The 19,440-nt window shown below is 46.2% G+C and overlaps 1 protein-coding gene across 7 annotated transcripts in view; it reads right to left on the reverse strand.

Annotated features, from left to right (window-relative positions):
- The window catches only part of FTO (FTO alpha-ketoglutarate dependent dioxygenase), a 420,744-nt gene that overhangs the window by 309,211 nt on the left and 92,093 nt on the right, over positions 1-19,440 (reverse strand). For all 7 annotated transcript variants that reach the window (XR_009455260.1, XM_006264826.4, XM_019497461.2 and 4 more), the window contains exon 3: positions 7,647-8,307. Coding sequence is in view for 6 of the 7 variants with exons in the window: in XM_006264826.4 (XP_006264888.3) it covers positions 7,647-8,307 (661 nt within the window). In the remaining variant the exon portion in view is untranslated. The remainder of the gene's footprint in view (positions 1-7,646; positions 8,308-19,440) is intronic.

Below are 19,440 nucleotides of genomic sequence, written 5' to 3' on the forward strand. Positions count from 1 at the left end.
TGAGCCCCCCAGAGTACACAGTCCTAGCCACAGTCAGCCCACTAGCGGCATGATACAGATGGGCATGCGCTGCACCCCAAGGGTCCCCTCAGGGTCTGCAGCCCCCCCCCCCCCCCCAGAACCTCGGAGACCATCACCCAGATGGAGCCCAAGGTTCAAAGCTCCATGCAGACTCTGGGGCCTGGGAGCATAGCCACCTCCCCTTGTGGGGTCTGCTCCCTACAGGGGTCTCTGGCATGCCAGCTGGAGGAGCTTCAGGCTGCAGTTCAGAGACTGCATGCCATTAGGGACTGTGAGCAGGAGATAGACTCCTACTGCCAGGCCTTTCTCCCCAGGGAGGCAGAGGGTAGACCACAGTCTCCCTCCAGGACAAGGGAGGACTTGGGGACATCCCTTACTGTCCAGCCCAGGGCTTGGAACAAGGTGGCGAAGGGCCACAAGGCCCGCCACACCAAGGTCCCTGCCCTGCTGGAGCTTCATAACAGATACGAGCCTCTTGCAGCCCTAGCAGAGCCTGCTGAGTTGCTAGCTCCCGCAGTCAACACAGACGACATTGTAGTTACCGCCCCCGCTCTCCCAAAGACCCAAACGCAAAGTGTTTGTCATGGGAGACTCCATCCTGACAGGGAATGAGGGGGTAATCTGCCACCCCGACCCCTTAGCCCAGGAAGTTTGGTGCTTCCCGGGAGCTCGCATCCAAGACATTGCAGAGAAGATTCCCTAAGCTCCTCCAGCCCACTAACCACTATCCCATGCTCCTCATCCATGTGAGCACCAATGACACAGCTCGGAGTGCTCCCAGCCAGGTCATGAGGCACTGCAGGGATTTGGGTATGGGGCTAAAGGGTCTGGGGGCACAGGTGGTGTTTTCTTCGATCTTCCCAGTCTTGGGCTATGGGCTGAAGATGGAGAGGAGGATCCAGGTAGTCAACCAAAGACTGCGGCACTGGTGTCAACGGGAAGACTTTGGCTTCCATGACCACAGTCTGCTCTTTGGAGAGAGAGGCAGCGAGATGCTGGGAAGGGATGGCCTCCACCTCTCTCTGCTGGGGAGCAGGCTCTTCTCAGCCAGGCTGGCTGACCTGCTCCACCGGGCTTTAAACTAAGGCCACTGGGGGATGGGGGGACTACTGCCACTGCTGGCCCACTGAGAGGACCTTGGAAAGCCAGCAGGCCAAGGCACATAAGGGATCCCACCCCAGCCCCAGCCCTAGAACAAAATGTAGGCAGGGCAAGGGCCCCCAAGGGGACACTTGCATGTCTATACACAAATGCCAGGAACCTGGGGAATAAACAGCAGGAACTTGTTCTCCTGCTAAATGCAAATAACTATGATGTCATTGGGATAATGGACACCTGGTGGAACTCCACCCATGACTGGACCACAGGTATAGAAGGCTATACCCTGTACAGGAGAGATCGAGTGGACAAAAGGGGCGGGGGCGTAGCTCTCTATGTCAAGGAAAGCTACGTGTCCCTGCAAGCCAACATTGGCACCCGTGGTGGATGACATGAGACCCTCTGGGTTAAAATCCGCACAGGGGATACTATGTTGGGGGTCTACTACAGACCCGCTACCCAGGGTCAAGACCATGACCAGGAGTTCACCAGGGAATTGGCTAAGGCTGCACGCTCCCGGTGTATGGTTGTCATGGGAGACTTTAATTACCCAGACGTCTCGTGAGAGGAACACTCAGCCAAATCCGAGCGGTTGCAAAGCCTTCTCTTGTGTGTGGATGACCTCTATTTGATGCAGGAAGTCTATGGGCTGACAAGAGGTAAAGCACTGCTTGACCTCATACTGGCAACCGGGAATAACCTAATCAGCGACCTAACAGTCAAAGGGAAGCTGGGTGACAGTAACCATGACCTGATCACCTTCACCATCTGCCATAAAGCTGGCAAGTCAGTCAGTAATACAGAAGTCTTTGACTTCAGGAAAGCTGACTTTGACAAGCTAAGGAGGCTTGTCAGAGACACCCTAAAAGGCCAAAACCCAGTGGAGAGGGGAGTTCAGGATGAGTGGTTGATCCTCAAGGGAGCAATCCTGGATGACCAAGCAAAGTCCATCCCATCTCACAGGAAAGGCAGCAAAAGGGCACAGCAGCCCCCTTGGCTCTCCAAGGGGGAGAACTGGCAGACCTCCTGCGTCTTAAAAGGAAGACCTACACAGGAGATAGGACTGGAAGAACCACCAAGGAGGAATACTCTGCTCTGGTCCGGACCTGCAGAGAGTAAACCAGGAAAGCCAAGGCTGTGATGGAACTCCAGCTAGCTACAAATATCAAGGACAATAAAAAGTCCTTTTTTAGATATGTGGGGAGCCAGACAAAAAGCAAGGGCAACAGTGGACCCCTGTTAAACCAGATGGAGCAAATGACAACCAATGCCAAGGAAAAAGCAAACTTGCTAAACGGGTATTTTGCGTCAGTTTTTCAGCAGTCCCATGAGACAGCCCTGTCCACTATGGGTCAGGGAGACCCTGGTGAGGGAGATTCCTTGCCCTCCATTGAAGCTGACCTCATGAAGGAACACCTTGACAGGCTGGATACCTTCAAGTCAGCTGGCCCTGATAAGTTATACCCAAGGGTACTCTGGGAGCTGGTGAGCATCATAGCTCAGCCCCTGGCACGGATCTTTGACAGCTCTTGGCGCTCTGGTGAAGTGCCCGATGATTGGAAGAGGGCCAATGTCATGATTATCTTCAAGAAAGGGAGGAAAGTAGATCCAGCAAACTACAGGCCCATCGGCCTGACCTCTATCCTGGTGAAGGTCTTGGAAAAGATTATCAAAGAGGCCATCCTTAACAGACTAGCTGAAAGCAATATGCTGAGGGATACCTAGCATGGGTTTGTTGCGGGTAGGTCTTGCTTGACCAATCTCATTTCCTTTTATGACCAGGTGACTTATCACCTGGACAAGGGGCAAGAGATCGACGTTGTATATCTTGACTTTAAAAAAGCCTTCGATCTGGTATCCCACAATCACTTCTTGGCTAAACTGACTAACTGTGGCCTCGACCTCACCATGATCCGCTGGCTGGGGAATTGGCTCCACGGTGGGACCCAGAGGGTGGTGGTCGACGGGAGCCAATCATCTTGGTGCGCTGTGACCAGTGGGGTCCCTCAAGGCTCTGTGCTAGGGCCTATACTATTTAACATCTTCATCAATGATGTGGACATTGGTGTCAGAAGCGAACAGGTCAAATTTGCCGACGACACCAAACTCTGGGCTAAAGCATCCACACCTGAGGACAGGAGGGTGATCCAGGCAGATGTTGACAGGCTCAGCAAATGGGTGGATGAAAACCTGATGGTGTTCAACCCCCAAAAATGCAAGGTTCTCCACCTTGGGAGGAAAAACCTGCAGCATGCTTATAGGTACGGTAGTGCTATGCTGGTTAGCACTACAGATGAAAGGGAGTTGGGGGTCATGGTTGACCAAACATGAGCCTTCAGTGTGATGCTGCGGCTAGTAAAGCGAGCAAAACACTGGCTTGCATCCATAGATGCTTCTCAAGCCACCCCGGGATGTCATTCTCCCTTTGTACTCAGCCTTGGTGCGGCTGAGTTTGGGGTCCACAATTCAAAAAGGATGTGGAGAAGCTTGAGAGGGTGCAGAGGAGAGCCATGCGCATGATCAGAGGTCAGGAAAACAGACCTTATGATGAGATGCTGAGAGCCATGGGGATCTTCAGCCTGGAAAAGCGCAGGCTCAGGGGTGATCTGGTGGCCACCTCTAAGTTTATCAGGGGTGCTTATCACGATGTGGGGGAACTTCTGTTCACCAGAGCGCCCCAAAGGATGACAAGATCGAATGGTCACAAACTCCGCTGCAACCGATTCAGGCTGGACATAAGAAGGAACTTCTTCACTGTCCAAGCTCCCAAGGTTTAGAATAGACTGCCGCTGGAGGCGGTTCAAGCACCCACTTTGAACGCCTTCAAGACACATTTAGATGCTTATCTTGCTGGGATCCTATGATCCCTGCTGACTTCCTTCCCCTGGGGTAGGGGCTGGACTCAATGATCCTCTAGGGTCCCTTCCAACCCAAATGTCTATGAAATCTAAGTGGTGGGACCTCCTCAGTGAGGGCATGGCTGGGGCACCCCAATGGCTGAGTCTGTAGTCCACCCTCATCCCACAAGCCACTGCTCAGCTGGACCTCAGCTGGAGGCTCCTCCATGGAGCCATCACCACAGGCATGTAAGCTCTTGAGCTTCTGGTTGAACTTCACCCCCCTCCCACCTTTTTGTTTTTGGTCACCCCATCCATGGCCCCAACAAGTCCCAGGACCTCCTGGTCAACCTTCTCCTCGCCCTGGCCAAGTGGGCCCTGTACTTGATCAGGAAGGAAGCTCTGGCCGGAAAGATGCCAGAGACCATGGTTCTGCTTTCCTCTCACTTGTCTGTGCAGAGCACCAGTGGGCAGAGCACCAGTGGGCAGCATCCACCAACTCCTTGGATGCCTTTGAGGACCAGTTGGTATGGCCTAGGGGGCTTTCCTCAGTGTCCCCCTCAGCTGCACTAAGTCACCCTGTAAAATACCCTGAAATCCATGTTCTTCCACAATTAAAACAAAAGTGGGTGGCTGGGGGGGAGTCATGGGGTGTGTGGGTAGGTGTAGGTGGATCTTGGGGGGGACTGAGTGAGGCTGCTCAGAAGGAGTGGGTCCTCTGCTTCCCACAGGGCACAGCCATCCCACACAGCTCACGGACTGCCCCCCCAACAGTGGCCTGTGGCCTCCAACAGTGGCTACCACTCCCCCAGCCCCTCTGGCTGCCCTGCCCGGCTCCAGCGTCCCAGCACTGAAAAAAGGAAAAAAAAAGGAAAAGCCCCACATTCATTGGCTGTAGCAATGGCTGACGGGGCCTCCTGGCATACCTCCCCAGACCAGCCCTTTCTCTCCAATTGTGGTCCCCTGCCCAGCCCCACCCCTGATCACCCCCCCCCCCCGGCCTGGCCCCAGAAGCCCAACAGCTGCTGCTACTACTGGTGAGTGCGGGGCTTTTTCTTTTTCTTTTTTTTTAAGTGCCAAAAGACTGGAGCGGGTGGGGCAGCGACTGGGGGACCTCGGGAACAGGCAGGGAATGGGGCTGGGCGGGTCAGCAATCCGGGGGAGCCAGGTAGCGGCAGGAGATGGGGCTGGGGGGGTCACTCCATGGCCTCCTCCCCCCTCATCCAGCCCCACCCCCCACCTACTTGCTGGCTTGGAGCCTTGGTCCAGTTCCCTGCACGGGCAGGCAGTGTACTTCAGCACTGGGGGAGGGCCAGCTATAGAGACACTCTGGCTGGCTACCAGAGTGTCTCTGTGGAGGACCCAAGCCTCCTGTTGCCTGCTTTTTTTGCCCGGGGTATATTTTGACCCCTGGATATCCAGGAGGTCTAATTTTGCCCCCAGACTGCAAATTTGCAACGTAGGCAATGTTTTTTGTTCCCACATGTGCCTCTTGCAGAGTCTCAGAAGGCTTTGAGATGCTGCAAGAGGCACATGCACACTTGTCTGGATGCACCCAAAAGCTCAATCCTCTCTAAATGAGTTAGTCTGAATATATTTAAAAGAACTAAGAACCTGTATAAATTGACACAGACACTTTTGTTATAATGTGAATACTAACAGATATACCTTCTTTCATTTTTTAACTATAACAGGACTGTCAGCTTCCTTATACGGTATAGTATTATGGACATAGCATGCCCAGGCAATAATTTATGTAGTTCTCTGTAAACAGAGAAAAACCTTTATACACAGTGTGGCAATGGTTGCTTGCTCTCTCCCCTCCACTGCTCATTGCTAAGATGATATTGGTACAAACAGGGAGAGCAAATATCCAGTTAGTGGGTTGCCATGGTGTGGGTTTTCAAGGGGTGTATCCGAGGGCTCCCCCTCCCCTACACCCTGGTCCGCCACTCTCCCAAAACAGTGTTCTTCTGAGCTACAGGTCAACTCCAAAAGGGTTTTCCTCATGCCTGCTCCTTATTGGGGGTTTGGTCCCCGAGACCTTATCAGAATTCGACCCCAACTTGAGACCAATTGAAGAGTTCCTATATTCAATTAACTAATATTAATCACCAGCTGGGCCCATTATCAACCTCAGTCTATCACAGGACTGTAGCCCCAGTCTCCTTCTCCAGAGTAATTTGGGCCCTTATCCACTTAAACAGGCCTTCCTTGCCAGTCAAATTTCTTCCTGCTCAGTCTGCAACTGGGGACTGGGTCTCAACTGATGCAGCCTCACTCAGATTACTTCACCTCCCTCCATAAGCAGGCTGCCGTTAACTTTAAGTCAGAAGTTAGATGGTTCATGATCTAATTGGTCATTTTTTCTTCTCAATTCGCCTTTGAACAACTTCAGATTCTCACATAATTACAGGCAGACAAGGTTCCTTGGGTGAATTTGATATCTTTATTATATCCTTAGACCAACATGGCTACAACCTAAACCCCTGCATATAATTACAGTGCACACTTTTATTAGCTTTCTCCATTCCCCGGACTCCAATGGATTTCAGGGCCTCTTATAGGACAGCCTATGCCCAGAGCAATCCGTTCCTATTTCTTAATCAGCCTTAATCACTTTCAGAGCTACATATAATGCAGTCCATGCTCTGATCAATCAATTTCATCCCTTATCCAGCTTCAATTGGCCTCAGTGATCAGTCTCATAATTCAGACTTGACATTAACCCTTTTAACAATTTACCCCCCCTCCGTTTTCTGTTATTCTCCCTCCAGGCTCAACACATACTCACCCGGGGAGAAGGTCAGAATTCCTCTCATTCCCTAAACTGAGGAGACGATTGCCCTACCGGGACAGAGTGATCCTGTTCAGCGACGGTCACGGGATCTGGCTTCCACATTTTCTGGTGACTGGAGCTCTTCTCTTCCCTTCTCCATGCTTCCATGAGGAACTCAAGGTAAGTCCCCTTGCTTTCCCCTTTTCAGAGCGGTTAATGGGCCACCCAATCTAAGTCTGCTTTCCTTTTTGAAGAGGCCCAGAGCTCCTTGGCTTCATGGGAGTCAGCCTCCGCTGCACCAGTTTGCAGCGTGTGATTTTTAACTCAAGTGCTGCCTGCCTAGCATTTGTCTGCGAGTACCAGAACCTCGATGACCAGGTTCTCTGCTTGGGCTCACCCAGAGGAGTGAGCAAAGCAGGGTTCAGGCTTGGCCCCCTGCTACACACAGCCAAGTCGGTATGTTCTTTGCAAAGAAAGGACAGTAAAATTAGCATACAGCAGGACCAAATCCATATTTGACAAAGCACTCCAATGAAAACAATGATGTGAACTACAATAAAACACTTTATAGGACTGAAAATATTCAATGATGAAAACCTGGAATAGAGATGTGACAGATTTTGTTTTCTTTGCTCTTTATCCACAAGTTAATTTAGCAACCTTTCAATCCACTTAAAGTACTTCAGTATTACCAGGTACAGAAAATAGAGTTTTACCTCATGGACAAGGGACAGTAGTGCCTACACAAAAAGAGATAATGTTAATTACCATAATCTATTTGGAAACAAGTAACAAATCTAGTTTAGTAGATAGGTTTGCAGGTATTTAGGCATTTTTGTGCACCCAACCATAAAAACTGCTTCAGGGCTTTGAAAAACTACTCAAATATGCCCTACCACCTGACTACTTACCTTTACAGCTGTAACTGTACACAGCTACTGTTGACCTTTCAACCAGATTCTCATCATGGTGCCAACTCACAGCCATGTTCCCCATTCCAAAATAAGGCTCTTGTTTTAAGTACGGCATTTGTAGTGGATCCATATAATTTAATAAAGTCAAGTTATAAGGTGTTTTGCTCTTTAGGTTTATGCAATCAGTCCTTGGTACATACGAGCTGCTTTGATCTTCCAAAATGGTCCTCTCCCCTTCAACATAGGTAGAAAAATCCTGTTCCTTATTTGTAACAGCAGCATCTTTAGTTTCTTTGGTCTCAGACAAACTTTGCTCTTTTAAAGCCTGGACTGTTTCATTATACAGGTAGTCATTAAGTTTCATTAAGGCCTTGCATGCATCAAACATTTCAGGATTGCAATATTTTATTTTGGAACCTTCCACAGGCCAAGGAACAGTAAATAGTCTTGTGTTCAAGTATTTGTAAGTGCATCCTGGGTTTCCAATTAATATACGAGATACTGGGGTAAGACAATCTTTTCCTTTGATCCTAATAAGATCTTGAAAGAGACAACCATGTTTTTGCAAGGTCAAAAAAGCATCTTGCACAACTTGATGCAGTTCTTTGGGTACCGTATCAGATGTCCTAAGAATGAGTTTGGAATATTTGGTCTTCCACTAAAAAAAAGAAAACAAAAAGAAAAGTTTTTTGGTAGAAACTAGAATATTTTTTAAATGTCTTGGTACATATTTAAGACTATGCTTACAGTCATGAACAGAAAGTAACTCTAAAATCTAGTGCAGTCAAGAAGTTTTTTTTTTCTCCTTAGTAATTTCACATTCCAAAATGCCTTACTAACTATAGATGTACAGCAGTCACTGAAATGCAGCAGCCAAGTAGCACATAGGAGGAGGACCAAATTTTGAACAATGAACACTATTCTGTTCTTATGTCTCAGGGATGACTTCAGTTATTAAAGTTTCATTGTAAAAGTATCATGCAGAACATGTTAATCTCCTTAAAAAATGTAAGGGACTAATCCTACTAGCTTTCAAAGCTATATCTAGAGGCATTCTAAACCTACAGCTCCAACTAGTAGGACACTTTCCTTCTGCCATGACTACCTGTCATATTTGGTTTGAAAGCCATATTATAGACAGAATATAATCAAAATGGGTCAGCTCCAGTACTGACCTCAAGGTCTTATGGCCCAGATCAGTAAGGATAGGGATATGCCTGTCTCTGGAAGACCAGACAAGGCTGAAGAAAGGTATTCATAGCTGTTCTGTCAAGTTTTGCCAGCATCATGCTAAAGGAATCTATGTTTGAAATAACAAGGTAACAAAACACTTAAACAAATTTTGCTCAACTTTTTTTTTTTTTTTTAAGGTTTAGCCAAGCTCACAGTCCTGCTTTGCACCTAAATTAGTGCATTTTTTCCACCATTTATTAGTTTGGCTACCTTGGACACCTATACACACGACGGCACTCTGCTCCAATGCGTGCTAATTAGCATGCTCCAGAAGCCTCCAATTCACATGTGTTCAGCATCCCCATGGTGGCAGGGGCGCTTTAAATAAAGCTTGTCAAAAGAGCTTTAGTTAAGGTACACCCACCACCATTTTGAAGCACAGGACACTGAATACATGTGACACTGTGGTATGAACCATTCTTAATTAAAGCACCCTCCCTCCACCCTGGCGCACATGTATACATGCCGCTTATTTTAAAAGAGGCAAATACATGCAAACACAATGGTTTCTTCGTCCCCTCACATTTTTATCATTTGGGCAATCTCACTGAATCTCTAAATCCAAATCACAACCATACAGTAATTAAATTGCTAAGTGTTACATAGTGCATCATATAGTTAAACTGAATTACTTTCTTAGTCTCCAGCCAGGTTACAGAATTGCCAATAAGTTCTAGTATGGTTTTAAACCGAGGGTGCTTAACCTCCAGCCCATGGACCAAACATGGCCTGCAGAGCCTTGAGATCCAGTCTGCAGGGCTCCCCACAGGTCAGAAAATTTGGCGGTAGGGAAGCAGTGGTGGTTAATATCATGGCAGTTAATACAGCCACTCTCCTTGCCACCAAAATCCCAAGCCCTGAGTAGCAGGCCAGAACTGGGTCACAACCCTCCCCCCCAGCATGGCCACATCCCCTTCCCTCTGCATAACCAGGTTGGGGCTGAGCTGTGCCCCCTGCTCCCCATGGGGCTGGGCCATGTCCCTCTTCCTGCACAGCTGGTTCAGGGCTGGGTCGTGCTCCAATCCAGTCATGCCCCCATCCCTCTCTCCTGCCAGGTTGTGGCCGGATATCTCCCCTTCCTCCTGCAGGGCCAGGCCACACGTTCTCCCCCATGGGGCTGGATTATGCCCTCCCCCCACCAAGAGAGGCTGGGTCTGGGCCATGCCCCCTCCCTGCAGTGGGTCTGGATTGGTGCCAGGCTATCCCCTGCTCCCTCCACGTGGCTAGATGGGGTCCCACAGTACAAGTCCCAGGTTCCAGATTGTGTTCACCAACCAGATCCAGGCTACAGAGGGACTGGGCACCACCCATCCAGCCCTGTGAACAAAAAGGTTGAGTGCCATTGTTTTAAACCAATCGACATGATTTAAAAGACATCTAATCTATGTGGACGTTTGTGCTGCGTTTATCTTAATGTATCCCTCACATTCTCAAGTTTGGTTTTTTGTAAATGTTATCCTAAACCTCTTCTAACACAAACTAGAACTTAAATAACACTGTGGTGAACAGGTACACATGCTGAAGTAGAGTGGATGAAGAAGATCAATTAACAGCAGCTACTGCAAGAAGTTATCGGGCACCAACCCGTGTTCAGTAACATCCAAATTGGTAAAACATACATGCATCTAATATGTTTTAAATAATGAATTGGCCAAGCTGAAAACAAGTATGAGCCATATCTGCTGAAAGAAACATTCCAATTAGAAAAATGTGAAGAATAATTTGAAATTGTACAAGACCACATTACAAGATGCTCAAAAACCCATATTCCCACAATTAAGAATTGTTGAAAGAATAATCATCTTAGAGGTGAAATGAAATCACTTAAAACAAATAGAAAAGAGGGAAAGGACAGTAATGGATATAAAAATGGTGAGCTAAGAAATTATAAGGAAATGGATAAGAGAAGAAAAAGAGGCACTAAGATGTCTATGGCCAGCAGGAATACTTATGATATTACTGATCCACTACTGAACAGAAAGAGAGATCCGTTAATAACAACAATGTAGAAAACACAAAAGTACACAATCAATCATTCTGTTAGGTAGCTACAAAAAAGCCAGATGAGTACATATCACAGTGATGATAACATTAATGTTTTTTGTTCCGTATGTAACTCTGGACAGTGTTAATCTGCAACTACTGAAGTTTGACATTTCTAAGTCAGCAGGTCACTTGAACTCCAGAGATTTGAAAGAGCCAGGAAAGAAATTCTCTGGACCATTAAAGCTGATTTTCAATAAGCCTTGAAACTGACTGGAAAGTTACAAATAACTGGGAGAATGTTCATGTTGTACTAGTATTTAAAGAGGAGAAACCAGATACTGTATGGGCTATCAGCCTGACTAATACTAGGCAAAAGAATTGGACACCTAATAGAAAAGCTAGAACAATAAGGAAATGAAGAAAATAAAAGAGAATTAATGCTTATTGAAATGGTTTACAGAAAATAGATCTTTTTTAATTTGATATCTTTGTGGATGATATGCATAGAAATTTGGATGATAAAAATAACTGTGTTGATTCAATATATTTAGGGTTCAATAACCTACTACCATATGCCATTCTAAATAAGAAATTTAAAGGACATAAATTCAATATAGCACACATACTGAAAATCATGCTTCACCAAACTACTAGAGTTCTTTGAGGATGTCAGTAAGCAGACAGATCAAGGGAATCCAGTTAAAATAACATATCTGGACTTCCAAAAAGCCTTTGACAAGGTCCCCATCAAAGGGTCTTAATAAAGTTAGGTAGTCATGAGATTACAGGGAAGAATTTAATACACAAATTCATGGAAGACAAAATTATTCAAGACAGTAAAGTCCAAGGAGGACTGTGAAAAACTACAAAAGAATCTTGCACTACTGAGCAAATGGACAATTAAATGGCAAGTGAAATTCACGTGGGCAAAAATAACACAACCCACCCCTACATTATGATGGGCTCCACACTAACTGTTACCACACAGGAAAGATCTGAGAGTCATTGTGGAGAGTTCACTGAAAACATCAGTTCAGTGCTCAGCAGTCAACAAAAAGGTGAACAAAATGTTAGGAATTATTAAGAAGGGGATTGTAAACAAAACAGAAAGTATCATTATGTCCCTTTATAAATCCATGGTACATCCACACCTTCACTACTGGGCCCAGATTTTATGTTCCTATTAAATGGCTAATGGATAGGCCTCAAAATACAATTACAAATAAAGAATCACCATCAACCATGTGATCCTCAAATGGGGTTCAACAAAGGCAGGCTCTTGACCCTAAACCATTTAAAAAATTTTAGGGCTGTCAAATTATTTTTAAAAATTGATCATGATTAATTGCACAATTAAAAAAAAGTAGCCACAATTAATTGCGATTTTAATGTCACAGCTAAAAACTCAAAATAATGCAGGTACTTTGTATGGTTGAGGGAGTGGGGGTGGAGTTTGTGTATTGGGGGAATTTGTGAAGGTGTTGGGGGATGTGTGTGTGTGTGTGTGTGTTTGGGGGGGGGGGTTAAAGCCCAGGGAGGAGTGACCCTTGCACACCCTGGCAGGATGCAGAGTGCTGTGGATCAGGAATGAGGGGCAGCAGCAGGGCTGTGGCTTGGGAGTGAGAGGCAGGGGCAGGGCATGTGCACCTTGCTGTTCTCCCCACAATCATATTACCACCCCCAATAGATGTCCTCTTTTTGAAATGGGAAATACAGTAACCCTACAGGAATGCAGCCCAGAGATGTGTAGAGCAGTGCCCAGCAGGTAAGTCTGTGGAGAGGAAGGGATGGGCAGAAAGGGAAGGGGTAGGGGGGGCAGATCGAGGCCCCTACAGTGAGGGAGGGAGAGGAGCAGAGGCAGGGGATGGAACAAATAGGGCCGTGGGGCTGGAGCATATCATGGGAGAGAGCCGCAGATGACTCATCCAGGGGCATAGGGGTCACAGCTCCCCACCGTTGTGCTCACCCCCAGGGGAGGCATATGCATCCCCAGATTTGTATACAGGGCAGACACTGGCTGCCCACTGCAGGCTGGGGCTCTGCACTCTGCTGCCTTTGCCAGAGGAGCTGAGTGCTGGCTGCGTGTCCCCTGCCTGTCCGGTGGTGTGAAGCACAACATGGCATTGTGTGGCTCCTGGGGCAAAGGTAGCAGGGTGCAGAACCCCATCTCACAGTGAGCAGCCTGCCTCCACCCTGCACACAAATCTGGAAGGCACATGCCCTCTATGCCACCCCTAGGGGTGCGTGCAGCAGCAGGGAGTGCTCCCCCCATGCCCTTGGACGAGTTAACCGCAGCTTTGTTCTACAACCTACCCTGTCCCCAGGGCCCCAGTCACCCTGGCCCCTGCCCCTGTCCAACTCCTTCCCCCACCGTGGAGGCCTCGATCTTCTGCCCCGTTCCCTCTCCCCCCGCCCCTTTCCCTCCACAGACTTACTTGTTGGGCACTGCTCTAACGCTGCTGGGCTGTGTTTGTGGCCACGTGCATGCTGTGGCTGCTCGTGTGCGTCTGTGTGAGCCCTCCCCCACCCCAAGCCTTTCTGCTGTAGCAGCCAGGAGTCCATGTCCAGGCTGCCCTGTGGCTCCTCTGCACTTCCACCACTGCCCCACTGGGCAACCCAGAGGAAGCAGCAGAATGGAGCCTGGATGCAGGCTCCAAAACCATGTGCATGATTAATGTGTTAAAAAAATGTAATGCAAGAACCAATTAATGCATTAAGTGCACACATTAACAACAATTAACTGACAGCCCAAACTTTAATCCATGAGCTGAAAGAATAAAGAAAGTCATTATTGATGCAGTTTGGACACAGATAACGTATGCAAAATTATCTAGATGGCTTGAGGAACTGAAATAAATTAAATCATAGATATTTAAATACAGCCAAATAAGAACATAAGAATTGCCATTTGCTGGGTCAGACCATAGGTCCATCTTGACCAGGATCCTGTGTTACACACTGGCAGGGGTGGATGCTGAAAGGGAGAGTGAACCAGGGTATGACCAGGGTTTTTTACACTGTTCCTCTCTCGCTTGTAGCCTCTAGCATTTAAGGTCTAGGAAATTCCAATTCAGAGGCTGTATCCCCAACTCCCATCCTCAATAGCTACTGATGCCCTTTTCCTATAAGAATTTGTCCAATACCTTTTTGAATCTGGTTAAACTGTCAGTTTCCACAGCATCTGGTGGCAATGAGTTCCTCACTTTAATTACATGCTGTGTGAAAAAAAACCCTCAAAAAACCTCATTAGTTTTAAACTAAATGAAATTAAATTAAATGGAATTCAATTGAAATGGAAACCAAGATCTTGAAGAATCAAAGCAAGCAAGCCATTCTTATAGGAAGGGGCCCTCTACTCTTTGGGAGAGACTCTGAAAAAGATGGGAGGGTGAATAATCAGCTGAATATGTATTTAGTCTAGCACAGAATTGTTTAAACAAGATCCAATGGCTGGAAACAGCCAGGCAAATTCAGACTGCAAGTTTCAATTTATCTGTTTGCTTATTTTTTAAACAGGGAGGATGTTTAGCTATTGGAACAACAAAGATAGTCCCTTGCTAATGGAAGGAGCAACAAACAGAGGGAGCTTTTCTGAGGTGGAAACCAGGGAGAGGAATCAGTATGTGCAGGTGGTTGTGCACGGACACAGGGATAAAGGATGAGATTGGTATTTTGCTTTCTTTGTTTTGTTTTCTATAGTCTAGGTCCTCTGCATGTTCACCGGCGGGAGGTAGGAGGTATAAATGGAGACTAGATCAGCAGTTGTTAATTGCAGGGGATACAACATGTTTGTGTTCCTGCATTGTTAAGACCTATTTCATCTGCATGAAGTGTAACCTGGTGTCGATATTGGAGGAAGATTAAAGCGTTAGAAGCATAGGTATCAAATCTGTATAATCAGAAAAAACTAAGACTACTTGGATAGGAGTCATGAGAAGCTGGTACAGGAGAGGCCTAAGAAAAGAGAAATAGTAGAATATGACTACAAGAAGGAGGGTTCCTAGAGTTCAGGAAGAACAGACTGAAATCAGTAACCACTTTCAAGCACTCTGCAGTTGAACAGGCGTGGAAAAGGTAAAGACAACGGCAAGGACCAGATAACCCAGCAGACTCTAACACAAGAGGTGATAGTGACTCTTTACTTGACACTAATTAGGCCTCACTTAGAGTAGTGTGTCCAGTTTTGGACTCCATATTATAAAAAGAAAGTGAAATAAGAGCAGGCTCAGGGGTGGACAAAACATAATAAAAGGCTTGGAAGGTCCTCTGAGAAGAGGCTGAAATAAATAGGAATATTCACCTTGTGGAAAAGGTAATTAAAAGGGGATATGACAGCAATCTTCAAATAGCTGAGGGCCTGCCATGAAGAGTCAAAACCTGATGTTTTTCTAAAAGACATGCTTTAGTTCAAATAAGAACTAACTTAGTGAAGTTCAATGACCTTTGTAATTCAAAAAGTAAGTTTGGATGATCACAATGGTCCTTCTGACGTTATGTAGCAGCGCACTGGATGTGCCTCCTCCTTTAAGGGAGCTAGCAGCCTGTGACGGTGCTTCCAGGTGGTGCAGGGAGCTGATGAGGCACATGACTGGAGGAGAGCTCAGGCTGGCTCTGAGCCAGTTGGGGGGTTCTCTCCCTGGCAGCTGTAGGGGAAGGAGCTCCTGTCCAGGAGAATGCCACCCAGGGATGCTTGACTGCCTGCTTTGCTGCCTACAAGAATAGGAAGGCTTGGGGAGCATACAGAAGCCCAGGCGGGGAGGTATGCCAGTATAAGGGGTAGAGGGCTTCTTCCCCTTCTGGTGTTCATGTTGTAGCCCAGGGGCTTATGGTTTGAGTTACAGTTTTGTACCAGTGGTTTCGGTTGGGACTATAAAGGGACAGTTACAGAGGTCCCATTAGTGCCCTGGAGCATGCAATAGCCTTGAGCCCTGCCAGGAGCAGGTTCAAGGCCTAAGCAGCTGTCAAGCCCAGATTGGGCATGAGTGTAAGGTCCCAGGTGCCCAGCAGACAGAGTGCACCAGGGACCGTGCTCAAAAGGGCCAAACATCAGATGGTAACATCCACGAGGCTTGGGGAGTAGTACAAGAGAGGTTAAGGAGCCATGCAAGGAGCCCATAAGGCAATCAGTGCCCGCAGGGGCACAGGCAGGCTGAGAAGGCCTGCTGGTCTGGGGGCGTAGGACTATTATTGAGGGGACTCATGGAGAGCCCAGTAAGGACTGACTCAGACTCGTGTAGAGGCCCCAGGCAGCCTTCCTTTTATAACCTTTATTAAAATCAAGGCATGGCAGGTGAGATCCCATAGAAGGGCTGCAGTCGACCTGGAGCCAGGCAGGGGCTGCACAGCCACTAGGGGGCATCATGGCTGCCCTGTGAACACAGACCTTACTACACCTTACAATTTCTGACTTCTGATATCTTTTGACATATAGTTTTCATCCACCTGCCTTCAGCACTCCATTTTTCTGACCTCTTCTTGAATCCAGCTCTTTTCCTATATTTCAAAGAGTTTGAATCCCTCTCTCAGAAACTGACATTCACTACAAAAATGGGAAGACTGACTAGATTAGTCTGTTATTTTTAACACATTTCTGGATTATGTAAATTAATGAAAAAACTACACTGTCTTGTGGGTAAAACTACACTCCTTGGTTGAAGAAAGGCTAAGAGACGTCATTCTGACAAATGCACCCTTGCTGAAGTGTTAGGCAGGCAGCAGCAGTTCTTATCTGTTGCTCTCTGGTAGAAGCTACAACCATCAAGGTACTAAACATCTGGACTTGGTCTGCCCTTTAGATTCTGTCTCAGTCGTCTAAAGGGGAATGGTAGGTCTTGGGCAGCCTCCACTCCTCCATACTCTTGCCTAGGTGTACACGTCAAGAGTTTTTGTGTGATGGTCATGGACCTCTTATGCACACACCATGATCCCGAGGATTGATGGTTGCCTATAAAACACTGTCCTAAAATGCCAGATGGTGATTTTTTCTAGTCCACAGTAGTTACTTGTACTCTTGGCACTGCACCAGTACTGGAAGCTAATACTGAATCCAAGCAGATACAAAATCATAATCACATTTTCATTACTATCATTCTCCTGATACATAATGATTAAACTATTATGAAGCTGCCGCCAATTAATTCCAATGTTTACCACAAGAAAGTAAAACAGAGGAATTAAATATTAAAGACTGTCAGTTCAACAAGTTAAGAATTATGCAGACCACTGGTAAAATGGACTAACTCCATTTTGATTTTTCCCCTTTCTTGATTGAGGAGTCATAGATCAACATGTCATTCTTTATTATGAAACTAATCACACTATAAATGTATCTTAGGCAACATATAGGTTTTAAAAGGCTGAAAAGAAAACACTGCCCCTTAAAGCAAGTTTGTTTGTTTTTTTCATTTAAGCAAAAAAGGAAAAAGAAAAAAGAAAAAGAGAGGTATCCTTGGACTATCTTTACAAACTTTAACTTTCACAATATCTCTATCATAATACTGAGCTCACCCTACTTCACTAATCCAATTTTTTAAATTTAAGTTGTTCAGCTATACAGTAACAATAAAAGGAACACATCACCTCATGTTTTTCCCAACATCTGAGAGAAAAAACGGATTTTGCCACTGCTATACCTGTTACCAGCATGGCATACGACTGAAATAGAATAGGATCTGGAAAATAAGAAAAGCCTTGAAAAAGCTGGTCCACGCTATGAAAAAGCTTGCGAATCCCACTACAAACTAAGTATCAGAGCAATTTTTATCTTTACTCTGCTGAAATAACAAAAGCAAACTCAAGGGAAAAAAAACTAATAATGCTAAAGCCTCACATGGCAGGCCCTAGATAAGCCACACTTGGGCCCCAGCCTCTGCTGGTGCTGCATGATGCTGGGCAGGTGGGCTAGGCTGCTTCTGCCCAGCATCCCCCACACTGCCTGAGATATACAGTCCTGGCTGCTGGCCACTGCCCACCAGCAGAGGCTGGGCCCAAGCACAGCTCGCCCAGGATCTGTGGGGAAAGACTCCATCTCCCAGGCTATCATACGGAGTCTGGCGGTCAGGGTTGCTTCTGCCCAGTGGTGCCAAGAGGTCAGAGCATACACCATGATGTAGACTTACTGACCAGATGCTGCTCTCCAAGCTGCCTGGCTGCATTCCTGGCCACGTACATGTTGCAGCTGCATGCATGCACGCAACATTTATCAGTGATATTATCGTCTACCCTGGCCAAAAAATGCTGATTGCCGATAATGTTAATTTTCCTTTCATCAGTGCCAATCTGATATGGACTGATAGATCGGTGCACCTCTATCATAAATAGTCTGAATTTTTCATGTATAAACTGATCAATGGAAAACTATAATGGCTGGTGCTTGTTCATCTTTGTTCCATGTCGGGTGTCAGCAAATTTTAGTCCACTGGCCAGCTCTGGTCTGCCAAACAAGTTCATCTGGCCTGGGGAGCCGGGATTGTGGCAACAAGGGGAATCACCAGTGGTATTTGGCAACAACTGGATTGGAAACACTGGTCTGCCCTATGACAGAACTTTATTGATTCAGATCACCACTGCTGAAAAGTTGCTTTCTCTATGCTTACACCATGTGTTGTTCCCTTTGCTTTTTATTTTCTCCTCCAAATTATGGACTTAATCATGGTCTACAGCCTACATTTGCACTTTGATGTTTCTTATTGTAACAAGTGACTTCAGTATGTGACACTCAGATTACCCTGCAAGGCCTTAGTTGCTCCCTTCCACCAAGGGGAAAATCAAGCAAGTGAATCTAGCATACTTCTATTTTTTTGGCTTGACCGTAAGTTCCAATTCCCCAAGTAACAAGCCAACTTTTCCAGTCTGAACTATCAGTACCTAATCATAAAGACATAAATATAAACCTGCTTAAAATAACAGAAATAAGACTTTGTACATCATGTGTTTTTATTAAAAAAACTGAAGTGGAAAGGTTCAAGGTTAGGAAAAATATGAAGTGCATAACATAAAATGCAACTGATCAATAAACTATGACATCCTTATGCCAATAAATGCCTTGTATACTAAGGGATTCAGAACATTATTCTAAAGAACAATCTTCCAAAAAAATCCAACTTTAATTGGAATGAAGGATGCTCACTATCCCTGAAAATAAGAGTCTCTTAAGTGATTAACCTAAGATGTCCAAAGCTTAAAAACGTGGCCCTGTATCTGTAAAGTGGGCCCCATAAATTCTGCAGCCATGGAATAAGCAAAACCTCAACTTTGGTTAGAAAGAAATTACATCTTTAACACACAAAGCAATCTGAGAAATATGCCTAAAGCAATATTTGAAAAATGTGTGAAACCCCATTCATCTCAGTCAGGAGTCCAGGGACTCTGTGATTCTCAGACTTTGGTTCATCAGAGATAGTAACATTAAACATTTTTTGACTCTGGCCGTGGCAATGTGCTGCAACCAGATGCCAAATATATTGCTTTCTGCCTCACTGCCTTGTGGGACCTGCCTCTACCTGCTTCATGCTCCCCAAATTTTCCCACAAAAGGAGTAGTATTGGATAATACTGCATACTCTCTGCATGAT

Source organism: Alligator mississippiensis, chromosome 10, assembly GCF_030867095.1.
Source record: "Alligator mississippiensis isolate rAllMis1 chromosome 10, rAllMis1, whole genome shotgun sequence".
Classification (NCBI taxonomy): domain Eukaryota; kingdom Metazoa; phylum Chordata; order Crocodylia; family Alligatoridae; genus Alligator; species Alligator mississippiensis.